This window comes from Podarcis liolepis, assembly GCF_965112155.1.
Source record: "Podarcis liolepis genome assembly, chromosome: 14".
In the NCBI taxonomy this organism is placed as follows: Eukaryota; Metazoa; Chordata; class Lepidosauria; order Squamata; family Lacertidae; genus Podarcis; species Podarcis liolepis.
The window spans coordinates 35,414,314-35,441,811 of record NC_139569.1 but is presented as its reverse complement, the minus strand read 5'-3'; the positions used below and the strand labels follow the sequence as shown (position 1 = coordinate 35,441,811).

General features: G+C 44.1%; 1 protein-coding gene across 5 annotated transcripts in view; it reads left to right on the top strand.

Moving 5' to 3' along the window:
* Positions 1–27,498, top strand: part of NTRK3 (neurotrophic receptor tyrosine kinase 3) — a 421,270-nt gene that overhangs the window by 170,453 nt on the left and 223,319 nt on the right. For all 5 annotated transcript variants that reach the window (XM_083475053.1, XM_083475052.1, XM_083475051.1 and 2 more), the window contains 6 exons: positions 4,244–4,386; positions 4,641–4,782; positions 8,359–8,655; positions 15,041–15,064; positions 15,992–16,059; positions 20,731–20,833. In XM_083475053.1, the coding sequence (XP_083331179.1) occupies positions 4,244–4,386; positions 4,641–4,782; positions 8,359–8,655; positions 15,041–15,064; positions 15,992–16,059; positions 20,731–20,833 (777 nt within the window). The remainder of the gene's footprint in view (positions 1–4,243; positions 4,387–4,640; positions 4,783–8,358; positions 8,656–15,040; positions 15,065–15,991; positions 16,060–20,730; positions 20,834–27,498) is intronic.

The following is a 27,498-nucleotide window of genomic DNA, read 5'->3' as shown; positions in this document are numbered from 1 at the left end:
GGGCTGGCTTGGTGAAGCTGTGTCAAGTTTGTTTTGTGTAGAAACGTAGGAAGCTGCCTTGTATTGAGTGAGAGCATTGGTTCATCTATCTCAGTTTTGTCTGCACTGTCTGGCAGTTGGCTCTCCAGGCCTTCAGGCTGGGTTCTCTCACAGAGATGCCAGGGATCAAACCTGGGGCCTTCTGCATGCAAATCAGATGCTCTGCCACTGCGCTATGGCCCTTCCCCAGTGTGTTATGGCCCGGCGCTACGGAATATGTATAGCAGAACTTGATAAATAGCTCTATCTTCTGCCTGGCTTGCTTCAGAAGGCCTTTAGGGCTTTTCAGTTCAACTCGTTTGCACCGAGGTCAAATGTACTGTATCTAAACCTGACAAGAGCATTTTGCACGCTCCTCTTTAAAATCAGCGATATAAGAAATTTTGCAACTTTCCTTCACAGCTTCTAGTACTGCCTCTCTGCCAGCGAGTCAATGGCAGAAGCAAGATTGAAGGTTAGATGCTTGCTTATTTGTAGCTGCCTCTGTTGTGTCTCTGAAGGAGCAACTGCTCTGGTCGGGGCACCTCCCAGCATAGAAGCACACCCAAAACAATGACTTATAGAAAACTCTAGGGAATGTGGGTTCTTCTGAGGACAGCCAAGTCCTTGGGGGAAGAGTGAGAACTTAGGGATGGAGCTATCTCTCCAGGAAAACACACACACACACACACACACACACACACACACTTGTATTTTGCATGCAGTTACACTTGCCTGAATAAGAGTATTCCGTGTTGCTTCCTTGAATCTGCCACAAGTTAAAGGGATAGTCACCTGTCCAGGGACTAGCAATGGGGGAGAATTTCAATTCAGGTCACATGTAAAGATGAACTTGCCTAATTCACAAACAATGCACAAACTGAAATGCAGCCATTTTTGGAAATTCCAGATTTTGCACTGCAGCTCTCCACCAAGGAATGGTGCACTCATGCATATACTAAAGCATAAAAATCTGGGAAAACAACATACAGAAATGTTTTTTGTTAGGGAAAAATGCTTTGCAGAATTATGAATATTGTATGCAAAATTGCATACAAAATATGCTTACGCAGAAGGAATTTGCACTAAAATGCTGATATTTTTTTGTGAGGACGTAAAAAAAAAAAAAAAGATCTGCAAACTCATCTGAATATGTGGAGAATTGAAATTAAGACTGGGGAAGTGAGAAACTGAAATTGACCGATTTCTGCCATCCCTGACAGGGACCACTCAAATCCTACAGCTGGACTTGTATACATAATTGGGTAGGTAGAGAGCACACTGTTTTTCTCTTCCTACCTCCCCCAATTATAGAACTCCTAGGAATTGCACATGTTAAAACATCTCCCAACTTTGCTAAAGACAACCATACACTTTTCTGCCCCCCTTCCCTTTTTATTAAATGTTGGAAGTGGGCTGGGATAGCTGCATGAAGGTGAGCCAAAAGGGATTTGGGAGACAACTGAAAATTCCTCAGCAAATTGGAGGAGTAATCTTTGAGGATTAGGAAATCCTTCGTGAGCAAAGTAGCAGGCTGGGAAGACCTCTCTGGCTACGATCTGGAGTGGATTTATGTACATTAATTTCCTGGGATTATGGGGTGAACAGTTTCCCTGACCTCCCTGCCCCCACACCACTCCCCATCACAACTGGAGAGAGATCTCCCTGCTGATATCTTTCCCTTCCAAAATGGAACTCTTCCGTCTCACGACAGTGGTCCAACGTGAAAGCGGTTTTCAGAGAATTTTACAACCGAGCCTCACATTTGTGATCCAAGAAGCTGGCGGAGCTTGCCAAGTTAATCAGCCTTGGTATTTCCGATGTCCGGGCTGTGAGTGTGGTTGCTTAATAGAGCCAAAATGGTACCATCCAAGTACAAGAAGGATATATATGTAGGTTTGGGGAGAAAACCAGGGTTCTAGAAATGCAAAACCAGCCACTTCCAAGAAGGGATGAGCATGTTCAGTGGCTGTGGAATGCTGAATGCCCATTTAAGGTGACGATAGGAAAGTGTGGAGGTGAGGGAGTGACATGGGACAGATAAGCAAAAATTGGCAATTTCCCTTTCAGTGGGAATTATCCAATGTTTCTATTGCTAGATATGCCCATCTCTGCTCCAGATTCTGGTGACTGGGAGTGACCGCCGAGACCTTATAGCACCAGTCTTGAAAGACCTACACTGGCTCCCAGTACGTTTCCGAGCACAATTCAAAGTGTTGGTGCTGACCTTTAAAGCCCTAAATGGCCTCGGTACAGTATACCTGAAGGAGCGTCTCTACCTCCATCGTTCTGCCCGGACACTGAGGTCCAGTGCCAAGGGCCTTCTGGCGGTTCCCTCGCTGCGAGAAACCAAGTTACAGGGAACCAGGCAGAGGGCCTTCTCGGTAGTGGCGCCCGCCCTGTGGAACGCCCTCCCACCAGTTGTCAAAGAGAAAAATAACTACCAAACTTTTAGAAGACATCTAAAGGCAGCCCTGTTTAGGGAAGCTTTTAATGTTTAATAGGTTATTATATTTTAGTGTTTTGTTGGAAGCCGCCCAGAGTGGCTGGGGGGACCCAGCCAGATGGGCGGGGTATAAATATTATTATTATTATTATTATTATTATTATTATTATTTCAGCATCAGACTATAAGAAGAGACTTGCTGGATGGGGTCAAAAGGTCCATCTATTCCAGCATCTTCTCACGGTGGTCGATGCCTATAGGAAACCTGCAAGCTGGACATAAACACAGCAGCACTCGGCTCACCTGAAGTTCCCAGCAACTGGCATTCAGGACATAATGCAGGCATAGGCAAACTTGGCCCTCCAGATGTTTTGGGACTACAATTCCCATCATCCCAGACCACTGGTCCTGCAAGCTAGGGGTCATGGGAGTTGTAGTCCCAAAACATCTGGAGGGCCGAGTTTACCTATGCCTGACATAATGCCTTCAACAGCAAAGGCAGTACATAGCCATTGATAGCCTTGTCCTCCATGAATTTCTCTAATCCACTTTTAAAGCAATCTATAAAGACCTAAGGCATTCCAATCCATGGGTTGTTCAGCTTCCTCTGTGGTGGCCTTGGATAGGAACACATCGCCTATCCCTTCTCCATCTTGCTTGAGGATGCATTGAGGGATGTCTTTGCTGGCTGCTCCCCCATCATCTGATGCTGCTTGGTCCACCTGGTTAGTTAGGCAGGTGGTGCCTTGGGCGGCTTTCTGCCATGAAGTTCCAGCTGCTCTTCTATTCACATGCCTGTTTTAGGGTACCCCTCACATTCCTTGTTTTGAGGAGCAATGTGGAAATCTTCCATTCTTAGATCTCTCTGATTATTGAGGTGTCTTGGAGCACATGCATTGACATTCCAGGTTTACGTGCCTTATGGAGCTAACCTAACTACCTGGATGTCTTCTGTGGATGAATCCATCAATCCTGGGTATATTATGTAAGGCATGCCAGGCAGAATCTGTCTTCCTTCTCGCTCATTCCTCCTCTCTGAAGCATTTGATGCAATTCTTGTCCCATTGGCCCTCCCCTGTCATATACAAGTGCTTGTTTGCCTATGCCCATAGGTTTGCCACGTGTCCTCTTTTTCCAGGACGTCCTCATTTTCCAGGGGTAAAATTTGAGACAAATTGCATTCATTTGCTTTGAATGGCCGTCAGAGCTTCCTCTTTTTTGCTCTTCAAAATATGGCAACCCTGTGACTTGACTCTAAGGACCAGCAAGGGAGTCTCCTACTGCTCCTGCAAGATCTCTCTCAATAGCATGCAGTTCTATAAAAAAGGAGGATGCAGCAGGCTATTCTTTGTGTGTTTTGAGAATTGCTAGCTGCAATTGAATGCTAAGCATTTATTAGATGGCAAACTACTCAGGAGTTTGGGTACCTACAGGGCAGAGCCAATGAGATGTATTCCCCCCCCCCAGACATTTGCTTCTAGCACTGTCAACATCTGAAGCCATTGTGAACCAGGTTTGAATAAGGGTCATAGCTCAGTGGTTAGAGCGTCTGCTTTGCATGCAGAAGGTCCCAGGTTCAATCTGAAGCATCTTCAGGTAGGGCTGAAATCCTGGGAAGCTGCTTCCATTCATTGTAGACAATGGCTTGACTCAGTGTAAGGCAGCTTCTTACCTTCTTAGATTAGGAACCGGAGGTTTGAACCCTGGTACTTGCAGTGGCATGTCTTAGTTGAACACCATCTTGACAAAGATGCTTTCGTGTTGGTTTGACTTCTTTAGATCTGCCCGAAATCAGTGTCAGCCATGTGAATCTGACTGTGTGTGAGGGGGAAAATGCTGTCATCACCTGCAATGGTTCTGGCTCACCCCTTCCTGATGTCGACTGGATGGTGGTAAATCTACGCTCAATCAACACTCATCAGGTAGGATGCTAAATCCAGGTGCTTTTCTGCTTTAATCGCCCAGAGAACTTCTCTGTATATATGGAGGATCCTCAGTTTAATATTAGTTGGCCTTCAATGCCCATCAAATTTGTTAAAGATGTCCACGATGCATGGTAATCTATATGGTAGATTTCTCTTGATCCAGGGGCACAAATTGGCCAAGGGTTCAACAGTTCTTTTGTATGTATGTATGCTTTTAAACATTCCTCCCCCTCTCTCTCGGTTATTTTTAGACAAACGCCAACTGGACCAATGTCCATTCCATCAATCTAACCCTGGTGAATGTCACGAGTGAGGACAACGGGTTCCTGTTGACGTGTATTGCCGAGAACGTGGTGGGGATGTCTAATGCAAGTGTGCTCCTCACTGTATATTGTAAGTTAATGGGGAAAGGGAAAGCTGAGGGTTCATGGGAGACAGAGAGGGAGGGCAATGACATGGAAAGTATTCATTTGTACATGCACACACAGCACACAAAAACTTAGATCTTGACGCATGGCAATTCTACACCAGAAACACATTCCATATCTATCATAGAATTCCCAAAGTAGAACTAGGAATTGTTCTGCAAGGGTGCTGAGATTTCTCCAGGGTTCCTCAGAGTGAAAGAGAGGATAATACTAATAGACATGCCCACTCTCTCAACCAACACGCATCTTAGGCCCAGCCAGAGGAGGCTGGTCCAGTAGGGCAAACGAGACACTGCCCCACCGACCTCCATTTGTCCTCAACTATTCCTTACCTGGGATGCGGGTGGCGCTGTGTGTTAAACCACAGAGCCTAGGACTTGCTGATCAGAAGGTCAGCGGTTCGAATCCCCGTGACAGGGTGAGCTCCCGTTGTTCAGTCCCTGCTCCTGCCAACCTAGCAGTTTGAGAGCACGTCAAAGTGCAAATAGATAAATAGGTACCGCTCCGGCGGGAAGGTAAACGGCGTTTCCATGCACTGCTCTGGTTTGCCAGAAGCAGCTTAGTCATGCTGGCCACATGACCCGGAAGCTGTATGCTGGCTCCCTTTGCCAATAAAGCGAGATGAGCACCACAACCCCAGAGTCAGCCACGACTGGACCTAATGGTCAGGGGCCCCTTTACCTTTATTTCTTACCTACTTATGTTTGCATTAAGAGTGATCCAGTTGCTGCCAATGTAGAGATTAAGTGCATCCACAACAGGGAGAGGCTGACTAGAAGGAGGCAAGGACAGAGCAGTAAATCATACAGAGATGCATCAGGCACACTCCTCTGAAGATGGGGATTTTGGCCACATGGGAGACTTCAGTATTTGTGTTATTTTCTCTTGGAACATGCTGAACTGTTCTGCCGTGGTTTACAGATTTGGAAATTGCTGCCCAGGAGACTGTTGAGTGTTGCAGCAGCTTCCTACATCTGTAAACGTTTTCCCATGGGTCAAATCCTTGAGAATCCTTCCTAATATGTGCACACTTCCTTAACACTTCTCTCCCCACCCCCAGAGGCTCGCGAATGGGAGAGAATTACCTTCCACGCTCCAGCTTGCCCATGTATGCCTGTATGCTTCAATTTTATGTGCAGAGCAGCAGCTGAGTGGAATTCCATAAGTGCATAGCGAGATAGTCAGAAATGAAATATTGAAGAGGGGACAGAAGATTCTCCGCCTTTGTAATGCTCACAGTCCTGCCCAATAGCTAAAAGGTGCATCGTGTTCCCCGCTGGGATGCACAGCCAAACTCCATTAGGATATATGGATGCTCGTCATGATGTACGTCAGCTTACAGCTGTATCGTACTCGCAACATAAGTATTATGACCTGAAATAATAGAGTATGGAGGATGTAGCAGGGAGCCTGTTCTCTACAATGAAAGCCAGTGTGGTGTAGTGGTCAGAGTGCTGGATGAACACCTGGGAGACCAGCGTTCAAATCTCCACTCAGCCATGAATCTCACTGGGTGACCTTGGGCCAGTCACAACTTCTGGGCTTAACCTACCACACAGGGTGGTTGTGGGAATTAAACGAGAAGGTGGAGAACCATGTACGCTACTTTGAGCACCCTGGAGAAAAAGATAGGATGTAAATGTGATCTGTCAGTTGGTGGTGTAGGAAGTGGGGTGTGGCGGGTGCGGTCCACCCCAGGTGTCACCACTGAGGGGGGGTGACCACAGGGCCTGGCCTGCAGCCTCTCCTGGGGAGAGACGTGGTGGCTCAGGCACCTGCAGCCTCCACGCTGCCCGAAACAGCAACGTGGGGCTTGCAGACTCCATGGAGGTTCCACGCGGCATGCTCTGCCCCGGCTTGCCCTACCCCGTGGGCTGCTTGCTCTGCCTCCAGGTGCAGGGCATTTGCACCGCCCTGGGTGCCCGAGCAGCTAGCTTTGCTGTCAGTCAAACATTTGTCACCACTCTGCACAGGGGCTATCCATAGAATGCTTTTAGAAGCAGCCATTTTCCCACTCAGAATCTCACTTGTCCTTATCTAACATCTTTCCCCCTCGTATTCCATCTCCAAATGTGTGCAGTGACAAGTGTTGGGTACTCCAATGAACAAAGGGAGTGGAGATCTTTGTGAACCTGAATGTTGCGCCAATACCTTGTTGTGTATTGGTTGTACAGGATACCCATAACCTGCATTAAAGTTCTACTTCCATGGTGAGGCACGGATGTCACTAGATTAGAACTGCTATAACCCATGACTGTTAGCCAGGCTGCCAGAGACTGGTGGGAGTTGGAATCCAACAACCCCTGGGAGGCCACAGGTGCCCTGCTGCTCATTTCCTGCATCCACAAGAATGCCTTTAAGTTGGAATAGGAAGTGGGGAACCCTGTCAACAAATCCTGCCCTACCAACCGTGCCTACCAGCTACACCAACCAATCCTGCCAACCTCCCCTGCCCAGCCAAGCTGGACTGTAGATTCTGCAGGACAGGGAACCTGCAATCCTCTAGGTGCTGTCATGCTGCAACACCTATCAGTTCTAGTTAACGTGACCAGGGGTCAAGGGGGGTCTGGTCCAGGGATGGGGAACCTTTCTCAGGTCAATGGGCACATTCTCTTCTGAGCTACCTTCCAGAGGCCAAAAGTGGATGAAGCAATGAATGTGAATTTTATCTTTGGTACAGAAGGCTAGTTTTCTACAAATAGTCAAACATCCTCTTCATCCAGAGGAAGCATTACCAGACTCATTCTGGACAGACGAAGACAGGATAAGAAGCAGGGCTAGTGAGAGGGGTGGCCTGGGAAGAGTTCTGAAGGCCAGGCAGAGGTTCCCCACCCATTCTGGTCTAACAACATCTGGAAGGTCACTGCTTCCCCACTCCTGTCTTAAATAAGAGGCATCATAGAATTGTAGAGCTGGAAGGGGCCACGAGGATCGTCAAGTCCAACTTGGATTTGATATCCCGCTTTATCACTACCCTAAGGAGTCTCAAAGCAGCTAACATTCTCCTTTCCCTTCCTCCCCCACAACAAACACTCTGTGAGGTGAGTGGGGCTGAGAGACTTCAGAAAAGTATGACTAGCCCAAGGTCACCCAGCAGCTGCATGTGGAGGAGCAGAGAAGCGAACCCGGTTCACCAGATTACGAGTCTACTGCTCTTAACCACTACACCACACTGGCTCTTTCTATGGAATAAATGCAGGAATATTTTGCCCATTGTGGGGCTCGAACCACTCATCCTGAGATTATGAGTCTCCTGCTCTACCAACTGAGCCATCCCAGAGCTTTCCTTGCAGGTTGTGAAAGTAGTGACTGCATTTTGCAGGTGGGGGCAGAGTTAAAGGACGGATGTCGCTCACCACACCAAAGAAAAAAGAGGAGAGAGAGTTTCCTTTCTATATTTTACCTTGCACCCTCAAAAACTTTTTGCAAGTTAGATCCAGCTTCCCTCCTTCCATTTTTTCCAGAAAGCTGAGGCTGTTGAGACCGTGCTGTCCTTTGTCGGCTGCCATTTTCATGTTGCCCTTTGTCTTCCCTTGCTCAGATCCTCCCCGGGTGATCAGCTTATTGGAGCCCATCCGCCACATGGAGCACTGCATTGAGTTTTCGGTGCACGGGAACCCTCCGCCCCAAATCCATTGGCTCTACAACGGCCAGATTCTCAGGGAGACAGAGTTCATCCGCATGGAGTTCTTCCAGGAGGGGGAAGTGTCTGATGGCTGCTTGCTCTTCAACCACCCGACGCACTACAACAATGGCAACTACACCATCGTCGCCACCAACTACCTGGGAACAGCCAACCAGACAGTCAGAGGGCACTTCCTGGAGAAACCCTTTCCAAGTGAGAGACTGACAGCTTGCAATCTTGCAGCTCCTCTCCCCCATCCCTCTTCTTTTCTGTCCCTGAGGAGAAACTCACAGACTAGAAGAACCTCAGAGGGCTCCAAAATTACCAACTCTGATGAGATCTGTGGCTGAACTGAGGCTGTGAAAAGCCTCCCCCCACCCTTAATCTAGGCCCAAGATTTGGGGCCCCAGATCAGCTCTGAGCCAGGCTGACTGGGAAACACCTGAGCTGGCCTGAGTCTAGTCCAGAGTCATTCAAGAATCAATTCCTTTTCACTGGGAACTCTGGGCCTTGTAGCTGTGAGAGGCTGAATAGGACTCTCCATACAGCTCTCACCATCCTTAACAAACTGCAACTCCCAGGATTCTTTCGGGGAAGCCTGGGTTGTGTAACACATACCCGCCAACATTTTCTGGTGAAACTAGGGACAATCTATTCCCTTCTTCTTCTTCTTCTTCTTCCTCCATTTCTTCTTCTCCCACCCATCTTACCTAGCCACTCTGGGCAGCTTCCAACATATATAAAAACATATTTTCAATGCTTTTTCTGTTGAAAACAAAGTTGTCCTAAGGAAAAGTGGGACATTCCAGGATCAAATCAGAAACCGGGATGGCTTTTGTAAATGCGGGACTGTCCCCGGAAAATAGAGACACTTGGGAGGGTCTATTAATGTGGTGTCATAGTGCTTTGAATGTGTGAGGTGAATGTGGCCTGTATCTTTCCCTCTCGCTCTTGCCCCCTCTCCACAAGAGGACACAACAAGCAATTTTACATTCCTGCAATCTAGGAGAAAGAGCAACAGGGCCCTTGAAGTGCCTTCCAATTTTGGCTTAAGCAGGCCCCTGTAGAATTAGATTTCGCAGGCATAGGCATGCTTGCTGCCGTCTGGAATGCTGCTGTGAGAAAGAGGAGCGCCCTTTGCTGTCTCCCATAGCCCTGTCTCCCACAGCAAAATAGGACATTTTGCTATATTTAGAGAGTGCGATACCAATGGTATTCTAATTTATTATTTATACCTCGCTATACATGAAGCCCTCACTGCAGATGAGATATAGCCCATTAAAAGTGGAATCCTTCCCTTTGAGAACAAGCTATCTGTTGAGGTCCCAGCCGTCTTAGACTGGAGCAGAGAAATTATATTTGGGGCTTGGAGGCTGATAAGCTTTCTGGCAAAGGACTAGTTCACACAAGCAGCAAATGAGGTTCTAAGACCATTTATGGGCTCGCGCCACTGGCTGGGAGTAGGAAAGTTGAGACTATAGAAAACAACTCCTGGTTTGTGCAAAATTATCTCACTAGGGGACAAGCTATGCAAGAACTCCCCCCCCCCTCCACGCAACATGTTAGTTCTATGCGTGCAGAGAGGCTTTTTAAAATATGTATATAATGGGGAAACTTTATCATTTATTTATTGAATTTCTACCCCGCTCTTCCTCCTGAAAAAGGAGCCCAGGGTGTCAGTGATGCAATCCTGTTTTCAGTTATGCAATTATCTATTTCAGGCGTAGGGAACCTGAAGCAGGAAATAGGAACAAGTGTTCCTATTTGCCTTGGACTGCTGTCCCAGTTTCTGATTTGATCCCAGAATGTCCCACTTTTCCTTAGGATGTCCCTATTTTCATCGGAGAAATGTTGGAGGGTATGGAATTATGTGACGCCCTGAGCCAAGGAGATAAGTACTGTATTTACACGAATCTAATGCACTATCGAATCTAATGCGGACCTCAATTTTCAAAACCTTGAAACTGAAAAAGTATTTGCTGGTGAATGTAAATGAGCTATCAAATCTAATGCACACCCTAATTTTTGTGATGTAATTTGGCCAAAAAAGGTGTGCATTACCATAGCTGTCAACGTTTCCCTTTTTAAAAGGGAAATTCCCTTATTCCGAATAGGATTCCTCGCAAGAAAAGGGAAAGGTTGACAGCTATGTGCATTACATTTGAGTAAATACAACAACTATACAACCTTTAGAAGACATCTGAAGGCAGCCCTGTATAGGGAAGGTTTAAAATGTTTAATGTTTTATTCAGTGCTTTTTTTCTTAAAAAAAAAAAAAGTTTAGGGGTGCTCTCATTTTGACTCAAGAAAATCACAATTTTATAGTTCAAATCGGGGAAAATAAATACAGTAAATGGACAAAAGTCCAAAGATCCACAAAATGTTTAGGGGTATGCGTACCCCTGCACCCCCCCCCAGAAAAAGCACTAGTTTATTTATTTATTTATTTGTGTGTGTGTGTGTTTGTGTGTGTGTTTTATTATATATGTTGGAAGCCACCCAGAGTGGCTGGGGCAACCCAGTGGGGTTTAATAATAATAATAATAATAATAATAATAATAATAATAATAGTTGTTGTTGTTGAATAGAATAATCCTAATTTCATCAGAAAAATGTTGGAGGGTATGCTGAAGTCCTCCAAATGTTGCTGGACTCCAACTCCCATCAGCCCCAAGCCGTGTCATCAATGGTTGAGGATTATGGGAGATGTTAGTCCAACAACATCCATAGAGCCACAGGTTCCCCACCTGCCTTATCTGTAGTCTAATGTGGCTCAGTTCAGGAACACTTTCCCCAGCTCACTTGCTTCTCTCACCCCCACTCTGCCATATGAAATAGGCCTAAATTAATTTGCTCTGGGCTGTGTAGCACATATTGAAGTTCTAAGTTCCACCCACAGCTTCTCTGATTAAAGGGCTCTCAGGTAGCAAGTTATGGGAAAGCCTTACTGCCAGTCACAGTATAGCATACTGGGAAAAGAGGAAGGAACCATATGTACTGGGCCGAACCATTGGTCCATCCAGCTCAGTATTGTGTGCACTGAACCTTTTTGCCCCAGCTGGCCAGATCCTTAGCTGGCTCCACCATCTTGGACCAGTGTTGACAAGAGGGTGAGACAACCCATATGCCAATAAACAAATGCCATGGATCAACAGGTAGGTTGTTCCACCTGCCTGTCCAAGTCCGTTGTCCAGAGCTGGCTCCACCACCTTGGACCAGTGTTGACAAGAGGGTGAGACAACCGACATGCCAATAAACAAATGCCATGGATCAACAGGTAGGTTGTTCCACCTGCCTGTCCAAGTCCGCTGTCCAGAGCTTCACAGACACCTGACAGCCAGCTGCTTGTTGGGTGCTTAAAAACCCCAGCCCAAGAGGTTTTGCTGCTCCGGTAACACCATGCAGTTTCCATTGAAACCTCTGCCGGGGAGGGGGCAGAGGGAAAAAGCTCTGTTTAGCAGTGACTTCAATGCAAACTATTAGTGCTATTTGAATAAGGTGCCCACCCCACTGCCTATCAAGTGATGGGCAGGAAGAGCATGTCTTGCTCCCATGAAGGAACAGTGAGGAGCTTACTGTAAGATCCCAATTGTTCCTTTGTAGTCACATCAGAACCTGCCCTACACCTGATCTCACATATGAAATCAGGCATGGAACAGGTGGATGTGGTTTAGGTGAGGCTTGATGGGCCAAATTTGGCTGGTGTGTCAGTGATTCCCTACTCCTGGCCTACACTAACCAGCTGCAGTTCTCCAGGATTTCAGGGAGCAGGTCAGGCATAGGCAAACTCAGCCCTCCAGATGTTTTGGGACTACAACTCCCATCATCCCTGACCACTGGTCCTGTTAGCTAGGGATAATGGGAGTTGTAGTCCCAAAACATCTGGAGGGCCAAGTTTGCCTCTGCCTGGAGTAGATCTTTCCCAAGTAAACACAATAATGTCAGGGGTTGACCCTGACATCAAGGCAGATGTTCTACCACTAGTCTGGGTTAGCAGAGCAAACGGTCAGACCTGGTGTAGTGCAGTATTCAAGGTTCCAGGTAGGTCTTCTGCAATTAGGAAACAGTCACTGTTTTGTAGCCAGTGGATCCACATTTTAAAAAGTCTTTACGATCCCTCTCTCCTCGGGATTCATCCCACTTTGAAATGGTATTGCTATTAACCTACGGCGTGTTCTGAGCACAATACGATTAGGGTTCCTCAAATCAAACCCTGTGTGTTCCACTTGTTGGTAGATGAAAAGAGATGCTTAATTTAGCTAGCATGTAGCGTCATACATTTTCTCAGGGGATTAGGCAGTATTTCACACACAGGTAAGCCTCTTGCAGATCAGAGCTTAAGGTGTCATCCCATTGTGCAATGAGGATAAGCTAATGCTAAATGGTGGCTTCAGATCCTTCTTCTATTCTGGCAATTCGGCTATATTTAATAAAACTTATTGAGCAGCGTTGTGGATGACATACATTTCTGTTTCTTTAGTATGAACATGTTATACACACAGCAATAAGACTTAGCTCACTGGAAGGGTATCTGCTTTGCATACAGAAGATCCTTGATTTAATCCCCAGCATCACCAGAGACTCTTCCCTTGGTTCCCTCACCCTTTCAATTTCTTTTCAGCAGTGGTCCCCTTGCTATGGAACGCTCTGCCAGCATCTTGATATCTTTCCGCCACTGACTTTCCCCCCCAAGTTTTTAAACTCTTGATAGCCTCTTTTATTCTAGCTCATAGATTCTGCTCTTTTGAGCTCAGTTTTTGGTTTAATGGGTTATTTGTTTTGTGGTGTCCAAACTGTTTTATCGTAAGCCCCTCTGATGATGTGCCTGAAGGGCAAGTTACAACTCTGTATTCACCCCATTCCATTCGCAGCACAGGACCAGCGCTCTTCTCCACACACACCCCACTCCAGGCATGGGGAGTTGCTGACCTCGGTTCTAAAATCAAGTTGAGATTCTGCTCCCCGAAAAACACAAAATACACCCCAAACCAATAAACAAACAAAATGAAAACCATTCCCCCCAGACAAACTTTTGTTGTGACCTACATTGAGGTCAGGAAGTGCTGATGTGGCGGATGGTGTCTCAGCATAACCAAATCCCTCTTTGTCAACAGAGCTTTCAGTTCACTGCGAGCTCCACTTGCAACCCTCCCTGGGGGTTGTACTGTCCTATTCTTTGCATTGCGTTCCAGATGCCACTTTTAACAGATAGCACTGCTAAATTATTCTGGGCATCCTCTGTCTTCAAAGCCTTGTCAAGTCCTCTTCGTATCAGGGTGTGTGTGTGTGTGTGTTTTTGTGTGTGTGTGTGTAGTTTGCCTTACGAGTGGATAAATGAAAAGGTGATGTTCTTTCCTGTACCTGTGTAAGCTGAATGTCACCCGGAGGTGTTAGAAAGAGTATATATACCAAGGACTCTGACCAGCTGTTAGAGGAAATATTTATTTGAAGATGCTGATTCTCACAAGTCAAGGGCTTATGAAAGGGTGGGGTGTCTGGCTGGATCGTGTTAGCACCAAGCTACCATCACCATCATTTTATTATTTGCACCCCACCCATCTGACTGGGTTGCCCCAGCCACTCTGGGTGGCTTCCAACATCTATAAAAACATAATAAAACATTAAACATTTTTTAAAAACCTTCCCCGTACATGGCTGCCTTCAGATGTCTTCTATCAATAGGCCTCACAATGTAGAAAGCCTGTTCTAGGAGGTGGTCATGTTCTCCTGTAAGGATCTGCTGGAAGTCCTTGATGGTTTCCTTTAGAGGTACCACCTTGGCTGCATGGTCAGCGAAGACTTCAGCCACTTGGAAGGGTTGGGACAGAGTTGTCCAGCTCACCTGGAAGATGGGGAAGTGCCATAGCTCAGTGGAGCACAAAAGGTCTGAGGCTCAGTTCCTGCTGCTTTGAGCTCCTCAGATAAAAGGTGGGATATGAATGTAGATTGTGATCTGCGTCAAGAGAAATATAGTGTGCAGATTAAGGGAAGTAATAGTACTGCTCCATTCTGCCTTGGTCAGACCACACCTGGACTATTGTGTCCAATTTGGGGCACCACATTTTCAGAAGGATATTGACAAGCTGGAATGTGTGCAAAGGAGGGGGACCAAGATGATAAAGGGTTTAGAAATCAAGCCATATGAGGAACAGTTGAGGAAACTGGGTGTGTTTAGCCTGGAGAAGAGTAGACTGAAAGGTGATGTGATAGCCATCTTCAGATATTTGAAGGGCTGTCACATGGAAGACAGAGCAAGCTTGTTTTCTCATGCTCCAAACTACAACAGAGGAGATTCCCACTAAACATTAGGAAGAACTTTCTGATGGTAAGAGTTGTTCAACGGTGGAACAGACTACCTTAGAAAGTGGAATAACCTAAAAGGGGGCAGGGAGTTAGGTGGAATTAACCAATTGCAGTGTGTGCTTCATAACACAAACATGATCTGTATTCTCACCACTTCCCTTTCTCTGATGTTTTACATGTGTTGTTCGGAAAATTAACATGATTTTTAAAAATGAATAATAATATGAATGGTATTGTCCTTTGATAGTGCCATTAACTGTGCCACTTCCTTCTTCTGTCTCTTTTCATTTTGCAGGCATTTCAGATGGCATTGTCACATGTAAGTCTCTTCTCATTGATTGAACTAACAATTATTATTGTTACTGCTGCTACAGTTTATTCCATTTTTCATCACTTTCCACAAAGATGTCTCAAAATGACTTCCAAATCTATAAAAGACTGAACAACTTAGCAGTCAGTTAAAAACCAAATACATAGAAAAAGTGTAATACTATCAGAATTCCTAGAAATGTTCATCCTTCATCCCACCATTAACATAGAAAAGATTCATCCTACATAACCACAGTAACACAAAAGCAACATGCAAAATAGGCCAGACACTATACCAAACTAACAACCAAAAGCCTTAGGGATGTCTTAGCCCGGCTCCTAAAAACCAGCAATGATGGCATCAGGTGTGTTAACCTGGGGAGTGCAAACTGAATGCTTTCCCTCACATACGTTGTGCTGGTGGGAACAATTCAGAGTACAGGTTGTGACCAAGCCTCACACGTCCAGGGCATCTGAAGGATCATATCTCCCAATATGATCTTTTCAGATCTTCTGGGGAGGCTTTTCTCTCGGTCCCACCACCACCACAGGCACATTTGGTGAGGACGTGAAACGGGTCCTTCTCGGTGGCTGCTCCCAGATTGTGGGAGACTAGGCTGCCCCCTGCTCTCCACTTTCCTTTCACTGGAAGGTGACTACATCCCTCCCCCCATACTGTAGGTCTTAGGCTGTTATGGTAGAGTCTTCTGAGGGTAACTGTTTTGGGTTGATTTTTTTGTGGGGTTTTTTTGTATTTTTGTATTTTTGCTTTTTGCTTTAAAATGGTTTTAAGTGTTTTGAAATAACAACTTATGGTTTTCTGTTGTTGTTTTTAATGGGAAATATATATAGCCTTGTTTGTTATGCTTGCAGTATTTCGTGAAATGCAAAACTAACTAAATAAACAAACATTTATTCTTTTCTCTTTTGGCTTCAGTTGAGTACAGTCCCAGTCCTACTCCTCTTATCACTGTGACACATAAGCCAGAGGAAGACACGTTTGGGGTAAGTTGTGTGGGTTGGATGGTAGGGAAAGTGGATTTGTGTTTGTTTGTTTATTCATCAAATTTATAGCCCACCCTTCCTCCCCAAGGAGCCCAGGACAGTAAAAGAATTACACAATTTCAAAGCAAAGGCATTCTAAAGCAATTCAAATATAATAATAATTGCAATTAAAAAATAAAAAACAGCTACAGTTTAAACATCCTAAAAACAGTTTCAGGTTGTTGTTGTTTTTAAAAATCTACCCATCCAACGAAAGGTACTCTTCAGTCACTAAATGCCTGAGTAGACAGGAAGACTTTAAAATTACCTGGGGAACCACCACTGAAAAGGCCATGTCACTGGGCAATTCCTGATGGCCGCACCAGCATCAAAGCTGGCTGCTCATAAGGTGTGAAATGGTTGGCACTGAGGAAGGAGCTGTTTTAGGGAAGAAGAAGAAGAAGAAGAAGAAGAAGAAGAAGAAGAAGAAGAAGAAGAAGAAGAAAGAAGAAGAAATTGTCGTTGTTGCTGTTACAGAATAGGCCATCCCTATTTTCATTGGAGAAATGTTGGAGGGTATGTAGTCTACTCTGAGTAAAAATTAGTTGCCATAGTGTGTGTCATGTAGAAAGCTAAAGCTGACCCTTTATTTCTGTCATCCTAAAGGGGTGTGTGTGCTTGTGTGCGCGCAGGGTCCATTTCTGCAGCAGAGCTTTCTAACACACACCTCAACACACATTGGAAAGTTGCTGGAAACCACAGAAGAGGCATTTGCTCTTGTGCTCAGGTCCTTCTTGTGGATTTCCCACAGGACTCTGGATGGGCACTTTGAGAACAAGATGCTGAACAAGATGGGTCGTTGGCCTGATCCAATAATAATAATAATAATAATAACAACAACAACAACAACAACAATAATAATAATTTTATTTATATCCTGCCCTCCCCAGCCGAAGCCGGGCTCAGGGCGGCTAACAACAATAAAATAGTACAACATTCTAAAATCATTTCATTATAAAATTAATTCAAATCAAATTGATGGCAACCATTGGGCTAGAGTTCTGTGAAGATTGCCAAAGGAGGGAGGCAGGCTGTGCCCTGACCAAAGGCCTGGTGGAACAGCTCTGTCTTGCAGGCCCTGCAGAAAGATGTCAAGTCCCACGGGGCCCTAGTCTCTTGTGACAGAGCGTTCCACCACAGGCGAAAAAGCCCTGGCTCTAGTTGAGGCCAGCCTAACTTCTCTGTGGCCTGGGACCTTCAAGATGTGTAAGGCTCTTCTTATGCCCTTACACATGAACACGACTTCCCATCTTGCTGACCGCAGCCAGAAAGAAATGCAGAAAACAACTAGGCAGATATGATAGAGCAAACACATAGAAACATACACACACAACAGCAACCACCACATGTATAAATAAAAGCATGACGGTAATCCAAGACTGGGTAAGGCACTAGTCTGCAAGGAACAAAATCTCTCTTTATTTTATGTGATATGTAATTCATTTTTTAAAGGAAATGGTTGCCGGTTGCTGTTTTCTATATATAAACAAGCAAAGCAAGTTTCAAAAAGCAGAATGAATATTTTCCCTAATGCAGAAGGAAGAACCCCAGAGAGAATGCTGTCTGTGTACTGAAAAGCCAGGAATAAATATTCTGTCAATATGTGCAGAAGGGAGCGGCTGCCTCCTCTTGCCTCCAACAAAGCGTTCTGTTTTGAGCCAATCCTGCTGCTCTCTTCATCTCCGCCCCCCCCCCTCTCCTTTTATCTGGCTTCATCTGAGGATCCCTCCTCCAGTGTTTTCATGGAGACGTGGTTGCTGTTTCTGCCCTTGATGATATTTCATGTTGCTGTCTTTGAATATTGTTTCTGGGCCGTTCCCCATACTACGTGGCAGAAAACTGGGTCTCCCTCCAAGTAGATGTTTGACCGGAACTTGCATCCAAATCCTTGCTCCTTGTCATAAGAACATAAGGCTCACCTTAGTGCAGGTTCCAGCTCACATAGTGGCTAACTAGACCCCTATGGGAAACCTGAAAACAGGACCAGAGTGCAACTGTGATCTTCCTCTCCACTTGTGATCCCAAGGAAATGGTGTTCAGAAGCAATGCTGAGCTAGATGGGTAAATGATTTTTTTTTTTGGTAGTATGTTTTTATTTATTTATTTATCTTTATTTTTTACCAAAACCCAACAGTTATACCCCCCCCAGGCGGCTGATACATTGAGTTTACATAATCAACAATAACATATTCAAATCGGCCATATGTATACATCTACATACATTAACACTCTTCTCTCCACAAGGTTTACTTAACTTTTAACATTTTAATTGCCCCTAATTGTTCAAATCTACCCAAATAATTCAATATCTTCTCAAACCAATCCTCTTTCTCACTGACCTTAAACCCTTTCATTCTGTGTATCTTCACAGTTAGATATTCTAAAATTATAATATTATTCAATTTTTTCCTCCATTTCCTCCACCCTTAGTTCTTCTGCATTTTTCCAATTACTCACTATAACCTGTCTGGCTGCAGTTACCATCAATTTTACCCATTTACATTCCTCTTTTGTTTTTAACTCGGCGCTACTCAGGCTAATAAGAACCATTAATTTAGATATTTCCACCTTCCTACCCACAATTTCCGATATTTCTATACCAATCTGTTTCCAAAATCCATTAACTAATGGACAATCCCACCACATATGACTGTACGTTCCCATCTCTCCAAATGGGTATATGATTTAACTCCACATAAAACATTTTCTGATGTCCTAAACCTGCCATCTCCATGGGAGTCAGGCTGTTAGTACATCTACAGCAGTACTGTCTGTACTGACAGGTAATGGTTGTCCAAGATTTCAGACAGGGGTCTCTCCCATCTTTTCCTAGAGATGCTGGGAGTTGAACTTAGGACTTCCTGCTTGCAAAGCAGATGTTCTACCCCTGAGATATGACTCTATTTATCTCCTTTCTCTTTTCCCTCTTTGTTTTTTTTTAATGATATTTATTAAAGTTTCAAAGAAAAGAATTACATGAATTAAAAAAAAGAAGAAAAAGAAAGACAAAAATAAAAGAAAAAATACAAAATACAAAAAAGATAAAAAACACTTAAAAAAATACATCAGTCTTTCCATACCTTACATTCATTTCCTTGTTTCCCTGACCTCCTCACGCCTCCCTTTTTTGTATTCCAATTCAGTTAGTTAATTCAGCAATTTCTTTCCCTCTTTGTTTTTATCTTAGTCCTTTAACATAATATATTATAACTTTGGATTCTCACCTGTTAACAATCCATTTTTACATACACCTTTATAACATTGCTGCTTAAACCACTTAACTTCATTCTGACATCATTCTAACATTCATTAATTTTGCAATATTTCTGTAAATAGTCTTTAAATTTCTTCCAATCTTCTTCCACCGACTCTTCTCCCTGGTCTCGGATTCTGCCAGTCATTTCCGCCAATTCCATGTAGTCCATCACCGTCATCTGCCATTCTTCCAGAGTGGGTAGATCTTGTGTCTTCCAATACTTTGCAATAAGTATTCTTGCTGCTGTTGTGGCATACATAAAAAAAGTTCTGTCCTTCTTTGGCACCATTTGGCCGACCATGCCCAGGAGAAAGGCCTCTGGTTTCTTCAGAAAGGTATATTTAAACACCCTTTTCATTTCATTATAAATCATCTCCCAGAAAGCCTTAATCCTTGGGGACATCCACCAAAGGTGAAAGAATGTACCTTCAGTTTCTTTACATTTCCAACATTTATTATTGGGCAAATGATAGATTTTTGCAAGCTTGACTGGTGTCATGTACCACCTGTATTTCATTTTCATAATATTCTCTCTTAAGGCATTACATGCCATGAATTTCATACCTGTGGTCCATAACTGTTCCCAGTCAGCCATCATTATGTTATGTCCAACATCTTCTGCCCATTTAATCATAGCAGATTTCACCGTTTCATCCTGTGTATTCCATTTCAACAGCAAGTTATACATCTTTGACAAAATCTTAGTTTTGGGTTCTAGCAGTTCTATTTCTAATTTTGATTTTTCCACCTGGAAGCCAATTTTCTTGTCCAAAGTGTATGCCTCCATTATCTGGTAATAATGAAGCCAGTCTCACACTTTGTTTTTTAATTTCTCAAAACTCTGCAATTTCAGCCTATCTCCCTCTTGTTCCAAAATTTCCCAATATTTCGGCCATTTGACCTCCATGTTGAGCTTTTTCTGAGCTTTCGCTTCCATCGGTGACAGCCACCTTGGGGTTTTGTTTTCCAGTAGGTCCTTATATCTTATCCAAACATTAAACAATGCTTTCCTGACAATATGGTTTTTAAATGCTTTATGTGCTTTGACCTTATCATACCACAAGTATGCATGCCATCCAAATACATTATTAAAACCCTCTAAATCCAAAATGTCTGTGTTTTCAAGAAGCAGCCATTCTTTCAACCAGCAAAAAGCTGCTGATTCATAATAGAGTTTAAGGTCTGGCAGGGCAAATCCACCTCTTTCCTCTTTTCCCTCTTTGTTCTCTTCTTTGTTTTCTGTAAATTCATTCATTGCTTTAAATAATGCGCACGTATGGGCACAATGTTAGATTGTAAATTTGAGTGCAAATTGCTTTAAGTGTTTCAATAATAATATTCAACATGGCCTCTAATGCTTAGGGTTTCCTTTACAGGTGTCCATAGCTGTTGGGCTTGCAGCCTTTGCCTGTGTCCTCCTGGTGGTCCTCTTTATTATGATCAACAAGTATGGTCGGCGATCAAAGTTCGGAATGAAAGGTACAGATCAATCTCTTCCTCCATCCACCAATGAGTTCTATTCTGGGAGACGTGTTGGGTGGGACAAGGTGGGGAGAATTATATTCATGCCAACTTTCTGACACTGGTTCTTGGTTTATAAGTATGTTCATGCTGGAAATGTGATTGCGTATTTGAAACAGGCATTCGTAACACTTAAATAGCACAAAATCGGGGATCTCTCATTTCATGGTGTTGTGATCCCTAGCAGAGCCCCCAGAAAAAGATGAATGGCTTGTGTGCAGTGATGGTCACTGCTATTAATTAATTGGTTTGTAATGTAGTCTTTGGTGGACTTCAGATTTTAAGATTGCTTGGTAGCGAACAGTGTTTGTTCCACTGACAAAGTGAAACGTTGAGCGATTCTCTTCTTGAAGCCTAAAGCTATAGAGCAGGAAAGAGGGACTGATTGTAAATACGATGAAGAATGTCACTGGGTTCAAGGTTGAACCGTGGACTGGACTCCCAGGCTCTCTGTCCCTTCTCTAAGATTAGGGGCCGTACCTAATTTACACAAAGCTGATTTCTTTTCCACTGGATCTTCTGATGCTTATTGAGGCTGCAGGCAGAGTTGGGTGAAGTTGCTGGACCATGGATAATCCTAAGTAGACATAGGAACAAAGGAAACCTGTCTTATCCCATGTTAGACCACTGGTCCATCTTGCTCAGTGCTATCATTCTACAATGACTGTCAGCAGCTCTCCAGGGTTTCAGGCAGGGAACATTTCCCAGCCCTACCTGGAGATGTTGGGGATTGAACCTGGCACCTTCTGCGTGCAGAACAGATGCTCTACCACTGGGCTACAGCCCTTCCCCATTTGCTGTCATGAGGTCTGGGGTGCAACTGATGCTTTTTATCCTACTTAGAGCAGACGGCCCTTTCTAGGCTCCGCCTTCTTCCTGGAAGAGTCTTAACGGGTTCGTCCTCTTGCCTGGAACTAAACCCACCACTAAGGAGGAGGAAGGATATGGAGGGAGAGGGAGTTGAAAGCCATTGCCACCCCCCATGGACTGCTTGTAAGCAAGAAGGCAGGCAGGTGGGTGGGTGATGGCTGAGAGCAGACTGAGGTTGATGAAGTCGTGACCCAAATGGATTAGCACCCACTGGGTTGAGAGTTTTTGAATGGGAGGTGCAGGACAGGGAAAAACTCATTTATATTCCAAATTCACCCAGTTGGAGCTCTGTATCCACCACTCCACACACTGTAGCTATCACCACAAGTATCTATCAAGGACCAGGGTAATGGGTATTTTACATTTTTCCTTTCAAAGTTTAGCTGTGATTCCTGTGCATTGTAGGGGGTTACAGTAGATGACCATTGAGCTCCCAACCAACCCCACCATGCTTTGATTCTGTGATGGAAGATTCCTAGGCTGCCTTTTACAACAAAGCTCCCTCAAGGCGGCTTACAGGAAAAACAAACATTAATGGCAGTAAAATACAATCATAATTTAAAGCATCAGCTGAGATGTTTGAAAAGCCACCACATGCATGTATTAATTTCAACTGGCTAATGAGAGCAAATTTTGAACAGACCGTTTAAAATGAGCAGCAAAATGAAGCATTAAAAAAGTTTGTCTTAATACCATGGTGTGATAAATATGGAGGCTGAATAAATTCTCTCTCTCTCTCTCTCTCTCTCTCTCTCTCTCACACACACACACACACACACACCACTCACTTATTAAACCTAAACTGTGAATGACAACTGAAGCTGTCCACAAGTTGTGCGATTGGCCAGTGTCTTGCATGATCCTCATTGAACGTGTGTGCAGTATTCAGCTGGTGTTGGGTCTTTTAACAAGGAATAACCGTTCTTCCTTTGATAAGCTCTTGTACCAAGTTGTACTTTCCATTACTTCTCTCGTAAATCATAGCCATAAATGTCCCTCTGCAGAGTTAATTCTTTTTTCTTTTTTAGAGCCTTTTTATCGGTCAGGTTGTTAAGCAGAATCCGCAGTACATGAATGTGCCTCAACCCTTGGAGAGCTCCTTTCCCCCTTCCCTGATTTATCAAGTCGGGAGCTCTGCATAAGCACAAGGAATGACTGAAAGTTTCCTATTTATTTTGTGGGGGCATTTATCCATGCCACAGCATCTTTGGGACACTTAGCCACAGAAAGTAATTGGGAGGCATTTAAATTGGATACAGAGCCCACAAATTCCCAAATTGTTGTTGCATGCACAGTTGGTTTAATTGCGTACTATTCCCTGTTCATTAGTACTGAGTTAATGCCCATCTGAATCATTTGTTGGCTTAACAGCGCACATTTCAATTTGCCAAGCTGGGTCAGGCAAATAAAAAGGCTTCCTTCCTCAGCAGGCCAAGTGATGGCCACTGTGGAGCATTATACTTGGGGCAGGGTTTGAAAATGTTTGAAAACTTCAGCTGGTCCAGTATCCTACACTCACCTAGAGAAGAGAAGACTGACTGAGAGGTGACATGATTATTGGTGTTTAGTCGTTTAGTCGTGTCCGACTCTTCGTGACCCCATGGACCAGAGCACGCCAGGCACTCCTGTCTTCCACCGCCTCCCACAGTTTGGTCAAACTCATGCTGGTAGCTTCAAGAACACTGTTCTGCCATCTCATCCTCTGTCGTCCCCTTCTCCTTGTGCCCTCCATCTTTCCCAACATCAGGGTCTTTTCCAGGGAAGGTGACATGATAGCCATCTTCAAATATCTGAATGACTGACACATGGAATATCTTGGAATCTTAGAACTGTAGGGGTGGAAAAGACCATGAGGTTCCTCTAGTCCAGGAATGGTCAAACTTGGTCCTCCAGCTGTTTTTGCACTATGATTCCCATCTTCCCTGACCATTGGTTAGGGATTTCCCTGACCTGTTAACTATGGATGATGGGAGTTGTAGTCCCAAAACAGCTGGAGGACCAAGTTTGGCTATGCCTGCTCTAGTCCAGCCTCCTGTAATGCAGGGTTATTTTTCTTTGCCCAGCGTGGGGCTTGAATCCATGACCCCGATATTAAGAGTCTCATACTCTACCAGCTGAGCTAAGATGGAGCCACCTTGTTTTCTGCTGCTTCAGAGGGTAGGACCCAAACCAGTGGATTCAAATTACAAGAAAGGAGATTCCAACTAGTCCTTTCTGACAGTAAGAGCTGTTTGACAGTAGAACGGACTCCCTCAGAAGGTGGTAGACTCTCCTTCACTTGAGGTTTTTAAACAGTGATCAGGTGGCCACACGCCAGGGATTCTTTAGCTGTGATTCCTGCACTGGACTAGTAGGCCGTAGCGAACACATATTCCTAATATTTAAATTGGGGGGTCTCCAATGTGGGGCCACATTTGGAAATCTAAGAAACTGTGATGTTCCATTTGCAAAACATATGCTCTACTATTGTCTTTCCCTTAAAAAGAGAAAAAGAAAAAAGCAGTTACTGCTCCTGTTGCTTATCTCAGTAATCCCTGGTCCCTGGATATTACAAAAATTTATGGCTGCCACCTGAAGAATGAATGGAATGTCTGCTCAAATACACCACCTCTGAACTGAGTGGCTATTTGTGAGGCAGTGTGAGATTTCAACTCATCTTTAGCTTTAACCTACAAAGCCTAATTCTTGGATTGAGGTTTCTATGGAGCAGCCTTCCCTTATATGCCCCAGCCCTTTGTCTGAGGCCCTTCAGACATTTGGTTGGAAGTTAGCAGAGACAAAGCCTTCTCTGTATTGGCCCCTGGTTTGTGAAATCATTCCCCAAATGTGTTCTCCTGCTGCTGTGACCGCTCTGTCCATTAAAATTCACCCATTCTCCTGGGACTGATAATAAATGGCATTGATCTTCCGCTTAACTCTTGTGATCCATGTGCTTAGGTTTTAGGTTGTATCGTTTTATGGTGGTTAGTTAAAGTCTTTTTGTATTATTTTGAAATTTAGTTGTTAGCAACGTAGCTGCCCAACGTACTGGAAAAGTAGGACATAAAGGGTTCAGATATATCTGTAAGTTCATGAATAGGTTAGGCCTGTGACTAATGCTAATTCTACTCAGATAAGACCCATTCAAAACAATGGATAGTACTCGCAACAATTAATTTCAGCGGGTCTACTTGAGTATAAATGGACATTGATACATCTTTAAATAATGACTTTTTAATTCATTTTTAAAGGTCGTCAATCAGTTTGATCTGAATGAAAACCCTCTCATTCCGAGGCCTTAGAAACCTTAAGCTTATGAGATGAAAGGAGGTGTGGGGAGGGGGAAACCATGGAAAAAGAGGAAGACTAATCAATGATTGCTTGCAACACATTCTGTGATGTTTTAGGAATTACATTATCATTGGCTCATTTGGTATTCGTTTCTAATAGCGCCGATCAGAGCAGCTATATGAATGTGGATGTCAAAAGTACTTGCAGAGCCGTTCTGGTGTAATTTAGGATCAGTTAATAGGCACTTAAAGCAAAGTGGCTGCCTATCTGATTATGACTAGGGGTCCTTAATGCTTTCCCCCATAAACATATGGTAACTGTCCTCTGAGCTGATAGTCCAACAATGCCAGCATTCTTTAAAAAAAAGAAAAGAAAAGAAAAAAAGCAGACCAACTCTTGCAATGTCATCTTGGAGACATGCAGAAGAGGTCTGGTAGAGCCAAGCAGGAGCTGTGGATATGTTACCACATCTGGGTTCGCAGTGGGTGTTCACCACCACTAAGTGGCTTGTGTTGGATTGTAGAATTGCAAGATCCTGATTCAGAATAAGCAGAAAGTCTGTCACTGTTAACCAGGCAATGATAGAAGACCTATACAGTGGTACCTCGGGTTACAGAGGCTTCAGGTTACAGACTCCGCTAACCCAAAAATAGTACCTCGGGTTAAGAACTTTGCTTCAGGATGAGAACAGAAATTGTGCTCCGGTGGCAGGAGGCCCCATTAGCTAAAGTGGTGCTTCAGGTTAAGAACAGTTTCAGGTTACGAACGGACCTCCAGAACGAATTAGATACTTAACCCGAGGTACCACTGTACTAGGTCCAGCCGTTCCAGAGACATCAGCTCACTGACCAATTTCAGGAGGCCATGCTGCAGACACACCTATTTCTTCCTGTTCTCTGAGGTATGCCAAATCCCAGATAGCTCACAAGACTGGGTTCGGGGAGGGGGTTTCTCACATATAGAGTGTCTGATGAACAGGGATGGACAAATTTGTCAATTTCTCCAAACTTCAGTTAAGATCTCCACAAGTTTAAACCAGTTTGCAAACATTTTCAGAAAGCATCAACGTGAAAATTCATCAGCGACTTTGTGCAAGTTTCATCTAATACTGTATAACATTTTTGTGTGCAGTGTTGTCTAGCCTACATGTTTTTCGCAGAGTGACTTTTCTTAACAGGATGCTTTTCTGCATGTTGCCGTCATTAAAATGTGTGTCCCAATGCACACATTTCCCCAACATATGCATCTTTGTTCAAAACATTTGGTTGGAGAATGGCATCACAAAATTCAAAGCAGACAGGCTGGTCAGAGAACTGATTCCTGGTTAATATTCCTCCAGAGTGCATGTGAATGTGTATGAGAGAGGAGAGAGCTTGAGAGAGACAGTGACAGCTCTCCAAGCTTGATATCTGAATTGCATTCACAATATACATATGTTTTGCTCATATAACACATAGTTCCATCCTTGATCCTCAATTCAAAATGTGAGTTCTCGCTGTTGCTGGCTCTTACCTGGATTTCCTTTTGTGCTGTGTCGAGTGCGAAAGTTTTTTCTTCTTCCCTAAAGTCATCTGAGCTTTAGGGCATTCTGAACTTGTCAGGGTTTTGACCTTTCTGTGTTTGTATTGCCGTTGTTTTATTGGGTTTTAAAAGCCTCTGGATCCATTCTCTTTGCTCAACATTCCTTATTTTCACCTGCCTTTGAACCTGAGAAGTGGTTTCAGAGGGACTCACAGCCATAAGTGCTTTATCTCTTGCCAAATTGAAGAGATATCTATTTTGATTTCAGCATCGTAAAAGCTGCCTGGTTCCTTTTCTGCAGGTAGCCTGCCGTCCATTAAAGAAAACCGAATCTTGGGTCATAAAAAGCAACAACCAAGCAGAATGTCTGTGCAACCTCTCATAATTGCACCCCTATAGCAAAAAGATTGCATAGCAAGACCCAAAGGCTTTCCCAGCAGGTCACCCCCTAGTCTTTTCACAAAACATGGGCATAGTTTCACTGCTAGATCCATCCAGGCTAAAGGCCCAACGGTCCCCTGTTAATTTCCACATTATATTTGAGGAAACTAATGGAATATTCCACATGTTAAGCACTCATTTTTGTGTCAGTTGATTCCAGAAAAGAAAAAAAAAATCACTTTGCAGCCCCCTTGACCTAGAAAATTGTGGATTTAAAGGGTGGTATATGACATGTTGTTCCTTCCTGTTGCTTTCTTGGGGGAATCCTGAGGGAACATAAGCACATATGTGGCGGTAAAGGGTGAGGGAATAGTGATGTTGCCCAGTGACATTGGTTGTTGTGTCATACCATGCACACTGCTGTGAACAAAATTTAGCATTATGTGCCAGTACATTGGTCAAGATTTACGTAACTCAACAAGTGCTGCAGCGTGAAAAGAACATTAGAAAATACCATAGAGGTGCTAGGATTATAATCAGGAAAGCTAACACAATCTTCCCCATGTCTGAAAGCACACTGA